A 22,856-nucleotide genomic window follows, 5' to 3' on the forward strand; every position below is an offset into this window, starting at 1 on the left:
TCAACTCTCAGCTCTCCACCACATAACCCTCTTTCCTGGTCAGATCAACTCTCAGCTCTCCACCACATAACCCTCTATCCTGGTCAGATCAACTCTCAGCTCTCCACCACATAACCCTCTATCCTGGTCAGATCAACTCTCAGCTCTCCACCACATAACCCTCCATCCTGGTCAGATCAACTCTCAGCTCTCCACCACATAACCCTCTATCCTGGTCAGATCAACTCTCAGCTCTCCACCACATAACCCTCCATCCTGGTCAGATCAACTCTCAGCTCTCCACCACATAACCCTCTATCCTGGTCAGATCAACTCTCAGCTCTCCACCACATAACCCTCCATCCTGTCCGTGCCCCTGTAAACTAGCTCCTGTACACTCCCAGTATTTTATCCCAGTGTATTCAGTGGTGTTGTGCTATTTTTTTGTTGTTGTGTCGGATCGCTATATATATTTTTTTTAAATGACGTCATAATTTCTCAAAGTTTGTAAGGACAGATGTAGCCTACTGAATATCGTTATATAGAATATGCATAAAATGCATCCTCCAATTGCAACGTCTGCCTAGGCCCACACATACAGTGGGGGGAAAAAATATTTAGTCAGCCACCAATTGTGCAAGTTCTCCCACTTAAAATGATGAGAGAGGCCTGTAATTTTTATCATAGATACACGTCAACTATGACAGACAAAATGAGATTTTTTCTCTCCAGATAATCACATTGTAGGATTTTTTATGAATTTATTTGCAAATTATGGTGGAAAATAAGAATTTGGTCAATAACAAAAGTTTCTCAATACTTTGTTATATACCCTTTGTTGGCAATGACACAGGTCAAACGTTTTCTGTAAGTCTTCACTGTCACGATCGCCTATGAAATACGACCAAAGCGCAGCGTTGGGAGTGAACATGACTTTAATGTTGAAATAACAACAAAACAAAACACGATCCGTAACGTCCTCAGTACATCGACTGAACATAGAACAAAAACCCACCAACAAACCGTGAAACACAACAGTATATATATGGCTCCCAATCAGAGATAACGAGCCGACAGCTGACACTCGTTACCTCCGATTGGGAGTCATTGACAATCACCACTAAACACAAACAAAATGAAACTCACCCAACCCCAACACCACCAAATGAGATACACCCTGGCTCTAACACACAGTCCTAGAACCAGAGTGTGACAGTACCCCCCCCCAAAGGCGCGGACTGCGACCGCGCCTAACTACAAGCAAACAGGGAGGGCTGGGTGGGCATTCCTCCTCGGCGGAGGCTCCGGCTCGGGCTTCCTCCCCATTTCCTCTCCAACCCCCCAAAGTACCCCTGGGCCTGTCTAGCCCCGCTGGCCGGAACCGGACTGACGACACGCGCCCCTGGCTTGGTGCGTGGATCCTGGCTGGACGGCTCTGGCGGATCCCGGCTGGACGGCTCTGGCGGATCCCGGCTGGACGGCTCTGGCGGATCCCGGCTGGACGGCTCTGACGGATCCCGGCTGGACGGCTCTGGCGGATCCTGGCTGGACGGCTCTGGCGGATCCCGGCTGGAAGGCTCTGGCGGATCCCGGCTGGACGGCTCTGGCGGATCCCCGGCTGGACGGCTCTGGCGGATCCTGGCTGGACGGCTCTGGCGGATCCTGGCTGGACGGCTCTGGCGGATCCTGGCTGGAAGGCTCTGGCGGATCCCGGCTGGACGGCTCTGGCGGATCCCGGCTGGGCGGCTCTGGCGGATCCCGGCTGGGCGGCTCTGGCGGATCCTGGCTGGACGGCTCTGGCGGATCCCGGCTGGAAGGCTCTGGCGGATCCCGGCTGGACGGCTCTGGCGGATCCCGGCTGGACGGCTCTGGCGGATCCTGGCTGGACGGCTCTGGCGGATCCTGGCTGGACGGCTCTGGCGGATCCTGGCTGGACGGCTCATGGCTGGCTGACGGATCTGGCTGCTCATGGCTGGCGGAAGGATCTGGCTGCTCATGGCTGGCGGAAGGATCTGGCTGCTCATGGCTGGCGGAAGGCTCTGGCTGATCCTGTCTGGCGGACGGCTCTGGCTGATCCTGTCTGGCGGACGGCTCTGGCTGGACAGGGCTGACGACGCACCCCGTAGGCTCGGTGCGTTGAGCAGGGACAGACAGAACCGCACTGGGGACACACACCCCTGGCCCTACACGGGGATCAGGAACGGGCCGGACCGGACTGGAAACACCCCCCAGTACCTCTCGCCGTGCCTCCACACTTTCCATCCCCTTCGTAACCAGTGGCCCCCTTAAACTGGCGGCCATCTCTGCCAACCTCTTGCACTCCTCCAGGCCGTACACCTTCTGCCCCGACGTCGTGAGCCCCCCCCTAAAAATTTTCTGGGGGTCTCTCCTCTCGGTGGACCAGGCCTCCATAGTCCTCTCCCAACCTTCGCTCTTCACGCTCCACCACTCGTATTCCAACTGCTGCTTGGTCTCGTTGTGGTGGGTTTTTCTGTCACGATCGCCTATGAAATACGACCAAAGCGCAGCGTTGGGAGTGAACATGACTTTAATGTTGAAATAACGACAAAACAAAACACGATCCGTAACGTCCTCAGTACATCGACTGAACATAGAACAAAAACCCACCAACAAACCGTGAAACACAACAGTATATATATGGCTCCCAATCAGAGATAACGAGCCGACAGCTGACACTCGTTACCTCCGATTGGGAGTCATTGACCAATCACCACTAAACACAAACAAAATGAAACTCACCCAACCCCAACACCACCAAATGAGATACACCCTGGCTCTAACACACAGTCCTAGAACCAGAGTGTGACATTCACAAGGTTTTCACACACTGTTGCTGGTATTTTGGCCCATTCCTCCATGCAGATCTCCTCTAGAGCAGTGATGTTTTGGGGCTGTCGCTGGGCAACACGGACTTTCAACTCCCTCCAAAGATTTTCTATGGGGTTGAGATCTGGAGACTGGCTAGGCCACTCCAGGACCTTGAAATGCTTCTTACGAAGCCACTCCTTCGTTGCCCGGGCGGTGTGTTTGGGATCATTGTCATGCTGAAAGACTCAGCCACGTTTCATCTTCAATGCCCTTGCTGATGGAAGGAGGTTTTCACTCAAAATCTCACGATACATGGCCCCATTCATTCTTTCCTTTACACGGATCAGTCGTCCTGGTCCCTTTGCAGAAAAACAGCCCCAAAGCATGATGTTTACACCCCCATGCTTCACAGTAGGTATGGTGTTCTTTGGATGCAACTCAGCATTCTTTGTCCTCCAAACACGACGAGTTGAGTTTCTGCCAAAAAGTTCTATTTTGGTTTCATCTGACCATATGAAATTCTCCCAATCCTCTTCTGGATCATCCAAATGCACTCTAGCAAACTTCAGACGGGCCTGGACATGTACTGGCTTAAGCAGGGGGACACGTCTGGCACTGCAGGATTTGAGTCCCTGGCGGCTTAGTGTGTTACTGATGGTAGGCTTTGTTACTTTGGTCCCAGCTCTCTGCATGTCATTCACTAGGTCCCCCCGTGTGGTTCTGGGATTTTTGCTCACCGTTCTTGTGATCATTTTGACCCCACGGGGTGAGATCTTGCGTGGAGCCCCAGATCGAGGGAGATTATCAGTGGTCTTGTATGTCTTCCATTTCCTAATAATTGCTCCCACAGTTGATTTCTTCAAACCAAGCTGCTTACCTATTGCAGATTCAGTCTTCCCAGCCTGGTGCAGGTCTACAATTTTGTTTCTGGTGTCCTTTGACAGCTCTTTGGTCTTGGCCGTAGTGGAGTTTGGAGTGTGACTGTTTGAGGTTGTGGACAGGTGTCTTTTATACTGATAACAAGTTCAAACAGGTGCCATTAATACAGGTAACGAGTGGAGGACAGAGGAGCCTCTTAAAGAAGAAGTTACAGGTCTGTGAGAGCCAGAAATCTTGCTTGTTTGTAGGTGACTAAATACTTATTTTCCACCATAATTTGCAAATAAATTAATAAAAAATCCTACAATGTGATTTTCTGGAGAAAAAAAATCTCAATTTGTCTGTCATAGTTGACGTGTACCTATGATGAAAATTACAGGCCTCTCTCATCTTTTTAAGTGGGAGAACTTGCACAATTGGTGGCTGACTAAATACTTTTTTTTCCCCACTATATTGTCTCAAGAAATGTTTCTATTTTTAATACCCTCAAATACCAAAGTAGGAAGATCCAATTTACAATAGAGTAGACAAACTAGGATATTTTGCCTGGTGGCACCAACTGTTTTAGCCGCATGAGACCATTCAGGTCATCCTTCAAATGAGGTGGTGTTTTTGGTCAAACAGTAAAATGACATTACGCTATTATAATTGATTCTGTTATGTAGAATATTAATTCATCGTTTTGTGTTCTCGCGAGACATTAATTCTGGTTTGATCGAACTTTACTAAACAGGCACCATTGTGAAAATGGCGGCTTGACGCTCTGGTGCACTATACCCCTGAGTGGATTCTCTTCCAGTGTTACTCCAGTGTTACTCCAGTGTTACTCCAGTGTTACTCACAGGGTGTTTGAGCCAGGTGTCCTTGAAGACCGGTCTCATCTTCTTGTGAACCACCACATCCTGAAGGTCCCCTAGAGACGTGTGCTGGCCAATCTCCTCCTCAAACGGTAGCATGTACTCCCCTACGGTACCTGAGACAACAACATAACATGTTATAAAGGGGTTGTAACGGTAGCATGTACAACGACATAACATGTTATAAAGGGGTTGTAACGGTAGCATGTACTCCCCTATGGTACCTGAGACACAACGACACAACACGTTTTACATGAAGGTACCCTTTGTTAAGGGGCTGTACTCCCCCGCTACCGGAGACAGAGGAACAAGTTATATTAAGTCAGCTTTTACAAGTAGTTTATTAAGGGTTTACTAAGGGTTTATAAGGAGTTTACTAAGGCTTTATAAGGAGTTTACTAAGGGTTTACTAAGGGTTTATAAGGAGTTTACTAAGGGTTTACTAAGGGTTTATAAGGAGTTTACTAAGGGTTTATAAGGAGTTTACTAAGGATTTACAAGGAGTTTACTAAGGGTTTATAAGGAGTTTACTAAGGGTTTACAAGGAGTTTACTAAGGGTTTATAAGGAGTTTACTAAGGGTTTACTAAGGGTTTATAAGGAGTTTACAAGGAATTTACTAAGGGTTTACAAGGAGTTTACTAAGGGTTTACTAAGGGTTTATAAGGAGTTTACTAAGGGTTTATAAGGAGTTTACTAAGGGTTTATAAGGAGTTTACTAAGGGTTTATAAGGAGTTTACTAAGGGTTTATAAGGAGTTTACTAAGGGTTTACTAAGGGTTTATAAGGAGTTTACTAAGGGTTTATAAGGAGTTTACTAAGGATTTACAAGGAGTTTACTAAGGGTTTATAAGGAGTTTACTAAGGGTTTACAAGGAGTTTACTAAGGGTTTATAAGGAGTTTACTAAGGGTTTACTAAGGGTTTATAAGGAGTTTACAAGGAATTTACTAAGGGTTTACAAGGAGTTTACTAAGGGTTTACTAAGGGTTTATAAGGAGTTTACTAAGGGTTTATAAGGAGTTTACTAAGGGTTTATAAGGAGTTTACTAAGGGTTTATAAGGAGTTTACTAAGGATTTATAAGGAGTTTACTAAGGGTTTATGAGGAGTTTACTACGGGTTTACAAGGAGTTTACTAAGGGTTTATAAGGAGTTTACTAAGGGTTTATAAGGAGTTTACTAAAGGTTTATAAGGAGTTTACTAAGGGTTTACAAGGAGTTTACTAAGGGTTTACAAGGAGTTTACTAAGGATTTACAAGGAGTTTACTAAGGGTTTACTAAGGGTTTACTAAGGGTTTATAAGGAGTTTACTAAGGGTTTACTAAGGGTTTATAAGGAGTTTACTAAGGGTTTATAAGGAGTTTACTAAGGGTTTACTAAGGGTTTATAAGGAGTTTACTAAGGGTTTACTAAGGGTTCATAAGGAGTTTACTAAGGGTTTACAAGGAGTTTACTACGGGTTTACTAAGGGTTTATAAGGAGTTTAATAAGGGTTTATAAGGAGTTTACTAAGGGTTTACAAGGAGTTTACTAAGGGTTTATAAGGAGTTTACTAAGGGTTTACAAGGAGTTTACTAAGGGTTTATAAGGTGTTTACTAAGGGTTTATAAGGAGTTTACTAAAGGTTTATAAGGAGTTTACTAAGGGTTTATAAGGAGTTTACTAAGGATTTATAAGGAGTTTACTAAGGGTTTACAAGGAGTTTACTAAGGGTTTACAAGGAGTTTACTAAAGGTTTATAAGGAGTTTACTAAGGGTTTATAAGGAGTTTACTAAGGGTTTATAAGGAGTTTACTAAGGGTTTATAAGGAGTTTACTAAGGGTTTACTAAGGGTTTATAAGGAGTTTACTAAGGGTTTATAAGGAGTTTACTAAGGGTTTATAAGGAGTTTACTAAGGGTTTATAAGGAGTTTACTAAGGGTTTATAAGGAGTTTACTAAGGATTTACAAGGAGTTTACTAAGGGTTTATAAGGAGTTTACTAAGGGTTTACAAGGAGTTTACTAAGGGTTTACAAGGAGTTTACTAAGGGTTTATAAGGAGTTTACTAAGGGTTTATAAGGAGTTTACTAAGGGTTTACAAGGAGTTTACTAAGGGTTTATAAGGAGTTACTAAGGATTTATAAGGAGTTTACTAAGGGTTTACTAAGGAGTTTACTAAGGGTTTATAAGGAGTTTACTAAGGGTTTATAAGGAGTTTACTAAGGGTTTACAATAAGTTTACTAAGGGTTTATAAGGAGTTTACTAAGGGTTTACTAAGGGTTTATAAGGAGTTTACTAAGGATTTACTAGGGGTTTACTAAGGGTTTACTAAAGGTTTACTAAGGGTTTATAAGGAGTTTACTAAGGGTTTACTAAAGGTTTATAAGGAGTTTACTAAGGGTTTACAAGGAGTTTACTAAGGGTTTACTAAGGGTTTATAAGGAGTTTACTAAGGGTTTACAAGGAGTTTACTAAGGGTTTATAAGGAGTTTACTAAGGGTTTATAAGGAGTTTACTAAGGATTTATAAGGAGTTTATTAAGGGTTTACTAAGGGTTTATAAGGAGTTTACTAAGGGTTTAAAAGGAGTTTACTAAGGGTTTATAAGGAGTTTACTAAGGATTTACAAGTAGTTTACTAAGGGTTTACTAAGGGTTTAGAAGGAGTTTACTAAGGGTTTACTAAGGGTTTATAAGGAGTTTACAAAGGGTTTACAATGAGTTTACTAAGGGGTTATAAGGAGTTTACTAAGGATTTATAAGGAGTTTATTAAGGGTTTACTAAGGGTTTAGAAGGAGTTTACTAAGGGTTTATAAGGAGTTTACTAAGGGTTTACAAGGAGTTTACTAAAGGTTTATAAGGAGTTTACTAAGGGTTTATAATGAGTTTACTAAGGGTTTATAAGGAGTTTACTAAGGGTTTATAAGGAGTTTACTAAGGGTTTACAAGGAGTTTACTAAAGGTTTATAAGGAGTTTACTAAGGGTTTATAAGGAGTTTACTAAGGGTTTATAAGGAGTTTACTAAGGGTTTATAAGGAGTTTACTAAGTGTTTACTAAGGGTTTATAAGGAGTTTACTAAGGATTTACTAAGGGTTTACTAAGGGTTTACTAAGGGTTTACTAAGGGTTTATAAGGGTTTACTAAAGGTTTATAAGGAGTTTACTAAGGGTTTACAAGGAGTTTACTACGGGTTTACTAAGGGTTTATAAGGAGTTTACTAAGGGTTTATAAGGAGTTTGCTAAGGGTTTACAAGGAGTTTACTAAGGGTTTACTAAGGGTTTATAAGGAGTTTACTAAGGGTTTATAAGGAGTTTACTAAGGGTTTACTAAGGGTTTATAAGGAGTTTACTAAGGGTTTATAAGGAGTTTACTAAGGGTTTATGAGGAGTTTACTAAGGGTTTATAAGGAGTTTACTAAGGGTTTATAAGGAGTTTACTAAGGATTTACAAGGAGTTTACTAAGGGTTTATAAGGAGTTTACTAAGGGTTTACAAGGAGTTTACTAAGGGTTTACAAGGAGTTTACTAAGGGTTTATAAGGAGTTTACTAAGGGTTTATAAGGAGTTTACTAAGGGTTTACAAGGAGTTTACTAAGGGTTTATAAGGAGTTACTAAGGATTTATAAGGAGTTTACTAAGGGTTTACTAAGGAGTTTACTAAGGGTTTATAAGGAGTTTACTAAGGGTTTATAAGGAGTTTACTAAGGGTTTACAATAAGTTTACTAAGGGTTTATAAGGAGTTTACTAAGGGTTTACTAAGGGTTTATAAGGAGTTTACTAAGGATTTACTAGGGGTTTACTAAGGGTTTACTAAAGGTTTACTAAGGGTTTATAAGGAGTTTACTAAGGGTTTACTAAAGGTTTATAAGGAGTTTACTAAGGGTTTACAAGGAGTTTACTAAGGGTTTACTAAGGGTTTATAAGGAGTTTACTAAGGGTTTACAAGGAGTTTACTAAGGGTTTATAAGGAGTTTACTAAGGGTTTATAAGGAGTTTACTAAGGATTTATAAGGAGTTTATTAAGGGTTTACTAAGGGTTTATAAGGAGTTTACTAAGGGTTTAAAAGGAGTTTACTAAGGGTTTATAAGGAGTTTACTAAGGATTTACAAGTAGTTTACTAAGGGTTTACTAAGGGTTTAGAAGGAGTTTACTAAGGGTTTACTAAGGGTTTATAAGGAGTTTACAAAGGGTTTACAATGAGTTTACTAAGGGGTTATAAGGAGTTTACTAAGGATTTATAAGGAGTTTATTAAGGGTTTACTAAGGGTTTAGAAGGAGTTTACTAAGGGTTTATAAGGAGTTTACTAAGGGTTTATAAGGAGTTTACTAAGGGTTTACAAGGAGTTTACTAAAGGTTTATAAGGAGTTTACTAAGGGTTTATAATGAGTTTACTAAGGGTTTATAAGGAGTTTACTAAGGGTTTATAAGGAGTTTACTAAGGGTTTACAAGGAGTTTACTAAAGGTTTATAAGGAGTTTACTAAGGGTTTATAAGGAGTTTACTAAGGGTTTATAAGGAGTTTACAAAGGGTTTATAAGGAGTTTACTAAGTGTTTACTAAGGGTTTATAAGGAGTTTATTAAGGATTTACTAAGGGTTTCTTAAGGGTTTACTAAGGGTTTACTAAGGGTTTACTAAGGGTTTATAAGGGTTTACTAAAGGTTTATAAGGAGTTTACTAAGGGTTTACAAGGAGTTTACTACGGGTTTACTAAGGGTTTATAAGGAGTTTACTAAGGGTTTATAAGGAGTTTGCTAAGGGTTTACAAGGAGTTTACTAAGGGTTTACAAGGAGTTTACTAAGGGTTTACTAAGGGTTTATAAGGAGTTTACTAAGGGTTTATAAGGTGTTTACTAAGGGTTTACAAGGAGTTTACTAAGGGTTTATAAGGAGTTTACTAAGGGTTTATAAGGAGTTTACTAAAGGTTTATAAGGAGTTTACTAAGGATTTATAAGGAGTTTACTAAGGGTTTACAAGGAGTTTACTAAGGGTTTACAAGGAGTTTACTAAGGATTTATAAGGAGTTTACTAAGGGTTTATAAGGAGTTTACTAAGGGTTTATAAGGAGTTTACTAAGGGTTTACTAAGGGTTTATAAGGAGTTTACTAAGGATTTACTAAGGGTTTACTAAGGGTTTACTAAGGGTTTACTAAGGGTTTATAAGGAGTTTACTAAGGGTTTACTAAAGGTTTATAAGGAGTTTACTAAGGGTTTACAAGGAGTTTACTACGGGTTTACTAAGGGTTTATAAGGAGTTTACTAAGGGTTTATAAGGAGTTTACTAAGGGTTTACAAGGAGTTCACTAAGGGTTTACTAAGGGTTTATAAGGAGTTTACTAAGGGTTTATAAGGTGTTTACTAAGGGTTTACAAGGAGTTTACTAAGGGTTTATAAGGAGTTTACTAAGGGTTTATAAGGAGTTTACTAAAGGTTTATAAGGAGTTTACTAAGAATTTATAAGGAGTTTACTAAGGGTTTACAAGGAGTATACTAAGGGTTTACAAGGAGTTTACTAAGGGTTTACTAAAGGTTTACAAGGAGTTTACTAAGGGTTTATAAGGAGTTTACTAAGGGTTTACAATGAGTTTACTAAGGGTTTACTAAGGGTTTACAAGGAGTTTACTAATGGTTTACAAGGAGTTTAGGGATTTGTAAGGAGTTTACTAAGGGTTTATAAAGGAGTTTACTAAGGGTTTACAAGGAGTTTACAAAGGGTTTACAAGGAGTTTACTAAGGGTTTACAAGGAGTTTACTAAGGATTTATAAGGGGTTTACAATGAGTTTACTAAGGGTTTACAAGGAGTTTACTAAGGGTTTACAAGGGGTTTACAAGGAGTTCACTAAGGGTTTATAAGGAGTTCACAAAGGGTTTACAAGGAGTTTACTACGGGTTTACTAAGGGTTTATAAGGAGTTTACTAAGGGTTTACAAGGAGTTTACTAAGGGTTTACTAAGGGTTTATAAGGAGTTTACTAAGGGTTTATAAGGTGTTTAATAAGGGTTTACAAGGAGTTTACTAAGGGTTTATAAGGAGTTTACTAAGGGTTTATAAGGAGTTTACTAAAGGTTTATAAGGAGTTTACTAAGGATTTATAAGGAGTTTACTAAGGGTTTACAAGGAGTTTACAAAGGGTTTACAAGGAGTTTACTAAGGGTTTACAAGGAGTTTACTAAAGGTTTACAATGAGTTTACTAAGGGTTTATAAGGAGTTTACAAAGGGTTTATAAGGAGTTTACTAAGGATTTACAAGGAGTTTACTAATGATTTAAAAATAGTTTACTAAGGGTTTACAAGGAGTTTACTAAGGGTTTACAAGGAGTTTACAAGGAGTTTACTAAGGGTTTACAAGGAGTTTACTAAGGATTTATAAGGAGTTTACTAAGGGTTTATAAGGAGTTTACTAAGGGTTTATAAAGGAGTTTACTAAGGGTTTACAAGGAGTTTACTAAGGATTTATAAGGAGTTTACTAAGGGTTTATAAGGAGTTTACTAAGGTTTATAAAGGAGTTTACTAAGGGTTTACAAGGAGTTTACTAAGGGTTTACAAGGAGTTTACAAAGGGTTTACAAGGAGTTTACTAAGGATTTATAAGGGGTTTACAAGGAGTTTACTAAGGGTTTACAAGGAGTTTACTAAGGGTGTACAAGGGGTTTACAAGGAGTTCACTAAGGGTTTATAAGGAGTTCACTAAGGGTTTACTAAGGGTTTATAAGGAGTTTACTAAGGGTTTACAAGGAGTTTACTAAGGGTTTATAAGGAGTTTACTAAGGGTTTATAAGGAGTTTACTAAGGATTTATAAGGAGTTTACTAAGGGTTTATAAGGAGTTTACTAAGGGTTTAAAAGGAGTTTACTAAGGGTTTATAAGGAGTTTACTAAGGATTTACAAGTAGTTTACTAAGGGTTTACTAAGGGTTTAGAAGGAGTTTACTAAGGGTTTACTAAGGGTTTATAATGAGTTTACAAAGGGTTTACAATGAGTTTACTAAGGGGTTATAAGGAGTTTACTAAGGATTTATAAGGAGTTTATTAAGGGTTTACTAAGGGTTTAGAAGGAGTTTACTAAGGGTTTATAAGGAGTTTACTAAGGGTTTATAAGGAGTTTACTAAGGGTTTACAAGGAGTTTACTAAAGGTTTATAAGGAGTTTACTAAGGGTTTATAATGAGTTTACTAAGGGTTTATAAGGAGTTTACTAAGGGTTTATAAGGAGTTTACTAAGGGTTTACAAGGAGTTTACTAAGTGTTTACTAAGGGTTTATAAGGAGTTTACTAAGGATTTACTAAGGGTTTACTAAGGGTTTACTAAGGGTTTACTAAGGGTTTATAAGGGTTTACTAAAGGTTTATAAGGAGTTTACTAAGGGTTTACAAGGAGTTTACTACGGGTTTACTAAGGGTTTATAAGGAGTTTACTAAGGGTTTATAAGGAGTTTGCTAAGGGTTTACAAGGAGTTTACTAAGGGTTTACAAGGAGTTTACTAAGGGTTTACTAAGGGTTTATAAGGAGTTTACTAAGGGTTTATAAGGTGTTTACTAAGGGTTTACAAGGAGTTTACTAAGGGTTTATAAGGAGTTTACTAAGGGTTTATAAGGAGTTTACTAAAGGTTTATTAGGAGTTTACTAAGGATTTATAAGGAGTTTACTAAGGGTTTACAAGGAGTTTACTAAGGGTTTACAAGGAGTTTACTAAGGATTTATAAGGAGTTTACTAAGGGTTTATAAGGAGTTTACTAAGGGTTTATAAGGTGTTTACTAAGGGTTTACAAGGAGTTTACTAAGGGTTTATAAGGAGTTTACTAAGGGTTTATAAGGAGTTTACTAAAGGTTTATAAGGAGTTTACTAAGAATTTATAAGGAGTTTACTAAGGGTTTACAAGGAGTTTACTAAGGGTTTACAAGGAGTTTACTAAGGGTTTACTAAAGGTTTACAAGGAGTTTACTAAGGGTTTATAAGGAGTTTACTAAGGGTTTACAATGAGTTTACTAAGGGTTTACTAAGGGTTTACAAGGAGTTTACTAATGGTTTACAAGGAGTTTAGGGATTTATAAGGAGTTTACTAAGGGTTTCTAAAGGAGTTTACTAAGGGTTTACAAGGAGTTTACAAAGGGTTTACAAGGAGTTTACTAAGGGTTTACAAGGAGTTTACTAAGGATTTATAAGGGGTTTACAATGAGTTTACTAAGGGTTTACAAGGAGTTTACTAAGGGTTTACAAGGGGTTTACAAGGAGTTCACTAAGGGTTTATAAGGAGTTCACTAAGGGTTTACAAGGAGTTTACTACGGGTTTACTAAGGGTTTATAAGGAGTTTACTAAGGGTTTACAAGGAGTTTACTAAGGGTTTACAAGGAGTTTACTAAGCATTTATAAGGAGTTTACTAAGGGTTTACAAGGAGTTTACTAAGGGTTTACAAGGAGTTTACTAAGGGTTTACAAGGAGTTTACTAATGGTTTACAAGGAGTTTAGGGATTTATAAGGAGTTTACTAAGGGTTTATAAAGGAGTTTACTAAGGGTTTACAAGGAGTTTACAAAGGGTTTACAAGGAGTTTACTAAGGGTTTACAAGGAGTTTACTAAGGATTTATAAGGGGTTTACAATGAGTTTACTAAGGGTTTACAAGGAGTTTACTAAGGGTTTACAAGGGGTTTACAAGGAGTTCACTAAGGGTTTATAAGGAGTTCACAAAGGTAGAGTTAGTGGGTTTATAAGGAGTTTACTAGGGTTTACAAGGAGTTTACTAAGGGTACTAAGGGTTTATAAGGAGTTTACTAAGGGTTTATAAGGGTAATAAGGGTTTACAAGGAGTTTACTAAGGGTTTATAAGGAGTTTACTAAGGGTTTATAAGGAGTTTACTAAAGGTTTATAAGGAGTTTACTAAGGATTTATAAGGAGTTTACTAAGGGTTTACAAGGAGTTTACAAAGGGTTTACAAGGAGTTTACTAAGGGTTTACAAGGAGTTTACTAAAGGTTTACAATGAGTTTACTAAGGGTTTATAAGGAGTTTACAAAGGGTTTATAAGGAGTTTACTAAGGATTTACAAGGAGTTTACTAATGATTTAAAAATAGTTTACTAAGGGTTTACAAGGAGTTTACTAAGGGTTTACAAGGAGTTTACTAAGGGTTTACTAAGAGTTTACAAGGAGTTTACTAAGGGTTTACAAGGAGTTTACTAAGGATTTATAAGGAGTTTACTAAGGGTTTATAAGGAGTTTACTAAGGGTTTATAAAGGAGTTTACTAAGGGTTTACAAGGAGTTTACTAAGGATTTATAAGGAGTTTACTAAGGGTTTATAAGGAGTTTACTAAGGTTTATAAAGGAGTTTACTAAGGGTTTACAAGGAGTTTACTAAGGGTTTACAAGGAGTTTACAAAGGGTTTACAAGGAGTTTACTAAGGATTTATAAGGGGTTTACAAGGAGTTTACTAAGGGTTTACAAGGAGTTTACTAAGGGTTTACAAGGGGTTTACAAGGAGTTCACTAAGGGTTTATAAGGAGTTCACTAAGGGTTTACTAAGGGTTTATAAGGAGTTTACTAAGGGTTTACAAGGAGTTTACTAAGGGTTTATAAGGAGTTTACTAAGGGTTTATAAGGAGTTTACTAAGGATTTATAAGGAGTTTATTAAGGGTTTACTAAGGGTTTATAAGGAGTTTACTAAGGGTTTAAAAGGAGTTTACTAAGGGTTTATAAGGAGTTTACTAAGGATTTACAAGTAGTTTACTAAGGGTTTACTAAGGGTTTAGAAGGAGTTTACTAAGGGTTTACTAAGGGTTTATAAGGAGTTTACAAAGGGTTTACAATGAGTTTACTAAGGGGTTATAAGGAGTTTACTAAGGATTTATAAGGAGTTTATTAAGGGTTTACTAAGGGTTTAGAAGGAGTTTACTAAGGGTTTATAAGGAGTTTACTAAGGGTTTATAAGGAGTTTACTAAGGGTTTACAAGGAGTTTACTAAAGGTTTATAAGGAGTTTACTAAGGGTTTATAATGAGTTTACTAAGGGTTTATAAGGAGTTTACTAAGGGTTTATAAGGAGTTTACTAAGGGTTTACAAGGAGTTTACTAAGTGTTTACTAAGGGTTTATAAGGAGTTTACTAAGGATTTACTAAGGGTTTACTAAGGGTTTACTAAGGGTTTACTAAGGGTTTATAAGGGTTTACTAAAGGTTTATAAGGAGTTTACTAAGGGTTTACAAGGAGTTTACTACGGGTTTACTAAGGGTTTATAAGGAGTTTACTAAGGGTTTATAAGGAGTTTGCTAAGGGTTTACAAGGAGTTTACTAAGGGTTTACAAGGAGTTTACTAAGGGTTTACTAAGGGTTTATAAGGAGTTTACTAAGGGTTTATAAGGTGTTTACTAAGGGTTTACAAGGAGTTTACTAAGGGTTTATAAGGAGTTTACTAAGGGTTTATAAGGAGTTTACTAAAGGTTTATTAGGAGTTTACTAAGGATTTATAAGGAGTTTACTAAGGGTTTACAAGGAGTTTACTAAGGGTTTACAAGGAGTTTACTAAGGATTTATAAGGAGTTTACTAAGGGTTTATAAGGAGTTTACTAAGGGTTTATAAGGTGTTTACTAAGGGTTTACAAGGAGTTTACTAAGGGTTTATAAGGAGTTTACTAAGGGTTTATAAGGAGTTTACTAAAGGTTTATAAGGAGTTTACTAAGGATTTATAAGGAGTTTACTAAGGGTTTACAAGGAGTTTACTAAGGGTTTACAAGGAGTTTACTAAGGGTTTACTAAAGGTTTACAAGGAGTTTACTAAGGGTTTATAAGGAGTTTACTAAGGGTTTACAATGAGTTTACTAAGGGTTTACTAAGGGTTTACAAGGAGTTTACTAATGGTTTACAAGGAGTTTAGGGATTTATAGGAGTTTACTAAGGGTTTATAAAGGAGTTTACTAAGGGTTTACAAGGAGTTTACAAAGGGTTTACAAGGAGTTTACTAAGGGTTTACAAGGAGTTTACTAAGGATTTATAAGGGGTTTACAATGAGTTTACTAAGGGTTTACAAGGAGTTTACTAAGGGTTTACAAGGGGTTTACAAGGAGTTCACTAAGGGTTTATAAGGAGTTCACTAAGGGTTTACAAGGAGTTTACTACGGGTTTACTAAGGGTTTATAAGGAGTTTACTAAGGGTTTACAAGGAGTTTACTAAGGGTTTACAAGGAGTTTACTAAGCATTTATAAGGAGTTTACTAAGGGTTTACAAGGAGTTTACTAAGGGTTTACAAGGAGTTTACTAAGGGTTTACAAGGGGTTTACAAGGAGTTCACTAAGGGTTTATAAGGAGTTCACTAAGGGTTTACAAGAAGTTCACTAAGGGTTTATAAGGAGTTTACTAAGGGTTTATAAGGAGTTTACTAAGGGTTTATAAGGAGTTTACTAAGGGTTTATAAGGAGTTTACTAAGGTTTCATAAGGAGTTTACTAAGGGTTTACTAAGGGTTTACTAAGGGTTTACTAAGGGTTTATAAGGAGTTTACTAAGGGTTTACAAAAGGTTTATAAGGAGTTTACTAAGGGTTTACAAGGAGTTTACTACGGGTTTACTAAGGGTTTATAAGGAGTTTACTAAGGGTTTATAAGGAGTTTACAAAGGGTTTACAAGGAGTTTACTAAGGGTTTACTAAGGGTTTATAAGGAGTTTACTAAGGGTTTATAAGGTGTTTACTAAGGGTTTACAAGGAGTTTACTAAGGGTTTACAATGAGTTTACTAAGGGTTTACTAAGGGTTTACAAGGAGTTTACTAAGGGTTTACTAAGGGTTTACAATGAGTTTACTAAGGGTTTACAAGGATTTTAGGGATTTATAAGGAGTTTAATAAAGGTTTATAAGGAGTTTACTAAGGGTTTATAAAGGAGTTTACTAAGGGTTTACAAGGAGTTTACAAAGGGTTTACAAGGAGTTTACTAAGGGTTTACAAGGAGTTTACTAAGGGTTTATAAGGAGTTTACTAAAGGTTTATAAGGAGTTTACTAAGGATTTATAAGGAGTTTACTAAGGGTTTACTAAGGGTTTACAAGGAGTTTACAAAGGGTTTACAAGGAGTTTACTAAGGGTTTATAAGGAGTTTACTAAGGGTTTATAAGGAGTTTACTAAAGGTTTATAAGGAGTTTACTAAGGATTTATAAGGACTTTACTAAGGGTTTACTAAGGGTTTACAAGGAGTTTACATAGGGTTTACAAGGAGTTTACTAAGGGTTTACAAGGAGTTTACTAAAGGTTTACAAGGAGTTTACTAAGGCTTTATAAGGGGTTTACTAAGGGTTTATAAGGAGTTTACTAAGGATTTACAAGGAGTTTACTAATGATTTACAAGGAGTTTACTAAGGGTTTATAAGGAGTTTACTAAGGGTTTACAAGGAGTTTACTAAGGGTTTACTAAGGGTTTACAAGGAGTTTACTAAGGGTTTACAAGGAGTTTACTAAGGGTTTATAAGGAGTTTACTAAGGGTTTACAAGGAGTTTACTAAGGGTTTACAAGGAGTTTACTAAGGGTTTACAAGGAGTTTACTAAGGATTTATAAGGGGTTTACAATGAGTTTACTAAGGGTTTACAAGGAGTTTACTAAGGGTTTACAAGGGGTTTACAAGGAGTTCACTAAGGGTTTATAAGGAGTTCACTAAGGGTTTACAAGAAGTTCACTAAGGGTTTATAAGGAGTTTACTAAGGGTTTATAAGGAGTTTACTAAGGGTTTACAAGGAGTTTACTAAGGATTTATAAGGGGTTTACAATGAGTTTACTAAGGGTTTACAATGAGTTTACTAAGGGTTTACAAGGGGTTTACAAGGAGTTCACTAAGGGTTTATAAGGAGTTCACTAAGGGTTTATAAGGAGTTTACTAAGGGTTTATAAGGAGTTTACTAAGGGTTTATAAGGAGTTTACTAAGGGTTTACTAAGGGTTTACTAAGGGTTTATAAGGAGTTTACTAAGGGTTTACTAAAGGTTTATAAGGAGTTTACTAAGGGTTTACAAGGAGTTTACTACGGGTTCACTAAGGGTTTATAAGGAGTTTACTAAGGGTTTATAAGGAGTTTACTAAGGGTTTACAAGGAGTTTACTAAGGGTTTACTAAGGGTTTATAAGGAGTTTACTAAGGGTTTATAAGGTGTTTACTAAGGGTTTACAAGGAGTTTACTAAGGGTTTATAAGGAGTTTACTAAGGGTTTATAAGGAGTTTACTAAAGGTTTATAAGGAGTTTACTAAGGATTTATAAGGAGTTTACTAAGGGTTTACAAGGAGTTAACTAAGGTTTACAAGTAGTTTACTAAGGGTTTACTAAAGGTTTACAATGAGTTTACTAAGGGTTTATAAGGAGTTTACTAAGGGTTTACAATGAGTTTACTAAGGGTTTACTAAGGGTTTACAAGGAGTTTACTAAGGGTTTACAAGGAGTTTAGGGATTTATAAGGAGTTTACTAAGGGTTTATAAGGAGTTTACTAAGGGTTTATAAAGGAGTTTACTAAGGGTTTACAAGGAGTTTACTAAGGGTTTACAAGGAGTTTACTAAGGGTTTACAAGGAGTTTACTAAGGATTTATAAGGGGTTTACAAGGAGTTCACTAAGGGTTTATAAGGAGTTCACTAAGGGTTTACAAGGAGTTCACTAAGGGTTTATAAGGAGTTTACTAAGGGTTTATAAGGAGTTTACTAAGGGTTTATAAGGAGTTTACTAAGGGTTTATAAGGAGTTTACTAAGGGTTTATAAGGAGTTTACTAGGGGTTTATAAGGAGTTTATTAAGGGTTTATAAGGAGTTTACTAAGGGTTTATAAGGAGTTTACTAAGGGTTTATAAGGAGTTTACTAAGGGTTTATAAGGAGTTTATTAAGGGTTTATAAGGAGTTTACTAAGGGTTTATAAGGAGTTTACTAAGGGTTTATAAGGAGTTTACTAAGGGTTTACAAGGAGTTTACTAAGGGTTTATAAGGAGTTTACTAAAGGTTTACTAAGGGTTTATAAGGCGTTTACTAAGGGTTTACATGCACGCACACACACAGCAGTAATTCTCACCGTTTGTGGCAGTGCATCGTGACACCAGTTCCCACAGCACCAACCCCATAGCGTACATATCGATCCTCAGGAAGGAGTCTCTCTGGAAGGTTATAGCCCCCTCTAGAACCTCAGGGGCCATGTATCGCCACGTACCCACCTGGAGGAGGGAGAGAGAGAAAGGAGGAGAGAAAGGGGAGAGAGAGAGAGAAAGGGGGGGAGAGAGAGAGCGCGAGAGAGGGGGGAGAGATAGAGAAAGGGGGAAAGAGAGACAGAGGGGGGATAGAGAGAGAAAGGGGGAGAGAGAGAACGGGGGAGAGGGAGAGATAGATAGAAAGGGGTAGAGAGAGAGGGTGGAGAGAGAGTGAAAGGGGGAGAGAGAGACAGAGGGGGAGAGAGAGAGAAAGAGGGAGAGAGAGAGAGGGGGGAGAGAGAGAGAAAGGAGGAGAGCGAGAGAGGGGGGAGAGAGAGAGAAAGACAGAGAAAGGGGGAGCGAGAGACAAGGGGGGAGAGAGAGAAAGACAGAGAAAGGGGGAGCGAAAGACAGAGGGGGGAGAGAAAGAGAAAGGGGGAGAGAGAGAGAAAGACAGAGAAAGGGGGAGCGAGAGACAAGGGGGGAGAGAGAGAAAGACAGAGAAAGGGGGAGTGAAAGACAGAGGGGGGAGAGAAAGAGAAAGGGGGAGAGAGAGAAATGGGGAGAGCGAGAGGAGCGAGAGAGAAAGGGGGAGAGTGAGATAAATGGGGAGAGTGAGAGAGAGGGGGAGAGCGAGAGAGAGGGGGGAGAGCGAGAGAGGGAGAGAGAGAGGGGGAGAGAGAGAGAGGGGGAGAGAGAGAGAGGGGGAGAGAGAGAGAGATAGGGGGGAGAGAGAGAGAGAGGGGGGAGAGAGAAATAAAAAAGTAAAGTAAGAGTTAAACCTGTGTGGGGTGTGTGTGTGTGTGTGTGTGTGTGTCTACCTGTCCGTGGGTGTCTCCTGGAGGTTTCCCCGGTTCAAACCTGACCGCCAGACCAAAGTCGCCAATGATTGCTGTCAAATCATCCCTCAGCATCACATTCTTACTCTTAAAGTCCCTGGGAAATACAGTTCATAACAAAGTGAGTTGACTTTAACATATCTACCTTCATATAACATGCTTATTAAATCTGGAAATGGCCTCATGTGTTGAAGTTCAGCTAGCTATCTCCTGGAGCCTATCAACCACTAATGAACAACAGTGGCTTATCCTCCATTAGATTCAGTTTTACCAATTGAAGAGATGAACAAGACCACAAGAGGGCAGAACCAATGTAGAGAGACACAGAGGTAGAAAGATGGATATTTCCCCTTTAGTATAGACGTTGCCATGGAGGCCTTCCACCATTTTAATGTAGTCCACTGGGTGTGGATTCCTATGGGTTGGGAGCGATCAGCCAATGATCAGAGAGCACTGTCCTCTTTTTCAAACTGGGTTGCCCATGGTATGTAAATGTCTTTAAGCTATATCACCGCCATCTAGTGGCCACAATAAATGAATGACACACAAGATTTGGTTTTAGTCCTCCAGCACTTCAGGTGGCGGTAAATCACCAATATAAAGCTTCACAATTTTTTTCAAACTCAAAAGAAGAAGAAAATGGACTACTTTAAAATGGAGATAGCCTCAATCCTCTATCTATCTCTATGAGAAACAACACAGACAACATTAACCTGTAGTCCTAACATGTTCCGATGTTTATCTAACCAGGTTAGTTACTGAACACCCGATGTTACCTGTGTGCGATGGTGGGTTTGGAACCTTCTGCCTTGATGGGTGTGTCTTCGTGGAGGTAAGCCAGACCACGGGACATGGTCTCAGCAATATGACACATTTCACACCAGGTCACTGTACTGCCCTTCAGGTGGTCAGTCAACGAACCCTGTACACACACACACAGAATCACACACACAGAAACACGCACACACACACACACACACGTACAAACACACACAAATGGTTAAACTGAGCTTGGAAAAGGAGGTTTTCACTATGGCTTACATGACAAACTGGAATAGACCACAATATGAACACAACATGCCCTTCTATAATTTGACAGATTAATTGATTGAAAAATAGATTGATTATTGATCGATTGATTGATTGGCTGTATTTCTCACCCGTTCGTGGAACTCCATGATGAGCCAGAACTCAGTCTCCAGGTTGCTGCCATGTTTCTCTGCAGCGATGTAACGGAGCAGGTTCTCGTGTCTCATACCAGGAGTCAGGAAGATATCTTTCTCTTTCTGCCACGACTGCTTGTCCTGCACACATATAACAGTTCAGATATATAGGTCGGGGTAATTTTTTACAATAATCTGAATTCACTGAACCAGAATGGATCATAAAAAGGTAATAGTGATTGGAAAACATTGATACAGTTACACATCGCAATATTATTTTGCCCAATAATATAATAGATACTTTGACTCCAAGTATCGATTTGTAAAAAAAATAAAAAAATATTTTTGCTAGGCAGTGTTAGCTAGCGCTAGTCAGCTGTGCCTGCGCCAGAATTCCATTATTTTTCTTCCTATAGCTTGTTTCTCTTATCTTTTATTTCCATGACTGATCAAAACTCATGTTCCCACACTCTCTCTCGTCTCTGCAGCAGACATATTCTGAGCAATATGTCAGGAACATCAAAGAACAATACGATCACAGTGTCGAATCGCAATACATGTCGTATCAGCACCTACAGTGAGGGAAAAAAGTATTTGATCCCCTGCTGATTTTGTACGTTTGCCCACTGACAAAGACATGATCAGTCTATAATGTTAATGGTAGGTTTATTTGAACAGTGAGAGACAGAATAACATCAAAAAAATCCAGAAAAACGCATGTCAGAAATGTTATAAATTGATTTGCATTTTAATGAGGGAAATAAGTATTTGACCCCTTTGCAAAACATGACTTAGTACTTGGTGGCAAAACCCTTGTTGGCAATCACAGAGGTCAGACGTTTCTTGTAGTTGGCCACCAGGTTTGCACACATCTCAGGAGCGATTTTGTCCCACTCCTCTTTGCAGATCTTCTCCAAGTCATTAAGGTTTCAAGGCTGACGTTTGGCAACTCGAACCTTCAGCTCCCTCCACACATTTTCTATGGGATTAAGGTCTGGAGACTGGCTAGGCCACTCCAGGACCTTAATGTGCTTCTTCTTGAGCCACTCCTTTATTGCCTTGGCCGTGTGTTTTGGGTCATTGTCATGCTGGAATAGCCGTCCACGACCCATTTTCAATGCCCTGGCTGAGGGAAGGAGGTTCTCACCCAAGATTTGACGGTACATGGCCCCGTCCATCGTCCCTTTGATGCGGTGAAGTTGTCCTGTCCCCTTAGCAGAAAAAACCCCCAAAGCATAATGTTTCCCACCTCCATGTTTGACGGTGGGGATGGTGTTCTTGGGATCATAGGCAGCATTCCTCCTCCTCCAAACACGGCGAGTTGAGTTGATGCCAAAGAGCTCCATTTTGGTCTCTTCTGACCACAACACTTTCACCCAGTTCTCCTCTGAATCATTCAGATGTTCATTGGCAAACTTCAGACGGGCCTGTATATGTGCTTTCTTGAGCAGGGGGACCTTGCGGGCGCTGCAGGATTTCAGTCCTTCACGGCGTAGTGTGTTACCAATTGTTTTCTTGGTGACTATGGTCCCAGCTGCCTTGAGATCATTGACAAGATCCTCCCGTGTAGTTCTGGGCTGATTCCTCACCGTTCTCATGATCATTGCAACTCCACGAGGTGAGATCTTGCATGGAGCCCCAGGCCGAGGGAGATTGACAGTTCTTGTGTTTCTTCCATTTGCGAATAATCGCACCAACTGTTGTCACCTTCTCACCAAGCTGCTTGGCGATGGTCTTGTAGCCCATTCCAGCCTTGTGTAGGTCTACAATCTTGTCCCTGACATCCTTGGAGAGCTCTTTGGTCTTGGCCATGGTGGAGAGTTTGGAATCTGATTGATTGATTGCTTCTGTGGACAGGTGTCTTTTATACAGGTAACAAGCTGAGATTAGCAGCACTCCCTTTAAGAGTGGGCTCCTAATCTCAGCTCGTTACCTGTATAAAAGACACCTGGGAGCCAGAAATCTTTCTGATTAAGAGGGGGTCAAATACATATTTCCCTCATTAAAATGCAAATCAATTTATAACATTTTTGACATGCGTTTTTCTGGATTTTTTTGTTGTTATTCTGTCTCTCACTATTCAAATAAACCTACCATTAAAATTATAGACTGATCATGTCTTTGTCAGTGGGCAAATGTACAAAATCAGCAGGGGATCAAATACTTTTTTCCCTCACTGTAA

General features: G+C 39.1%; 1 protein-coding gene across 1 annotated transcript in view; it reads right to left on the reverse strand.

The window, feature by feature from the left end:
• LOC121580573 (activin receptor type-2B-like) overlaps positions 1-22,856 on the reverse strand; it is a 32,595-nt gene that overhangs the window by 2,602 nt on the left and 7,137 nt on the right. Inside the window, exons 5-9 of the mRNA XM_045211491.1 lie at positions 20,672-20,815; positions 20,288-20,433; positions 19,494-19,608; positions 18,561-18,699; positions 4,530-4,660 (exon numbers count right to left, since the gene is read on the reverse strand). Of these exons, the coding sequence (XP_045067426.1) occupies positions 4,530-4,660; positions 18,561-18,699; positions 19,494-19,608; positions 20,288-20,433; positions 20,672-20,815 (675 nt within the window). The remainder of the gene's footprint in view (positions 1-4,529; positions 4,661-18,560; positions 18,700-19,493; positions 19,609-20,287; positions 20,434-20,671; positions 20,816-22,856) is intronic.

The sequence above is a fragment of the Coregonus clupeaformis genome, chromosome 37 (assembly GCF_020615455.1).
Source record: "Coregonus clupeaformis isolate EN_2021a chromosome 37, ASM2061545v1, whole genome shotgun sequence".
NCBI lineage: Eukaryota > Metazoa > Chordata > Actinopteri > Salmoniformes > Salmonidae > Coregonus > Coregonus clupeaformis.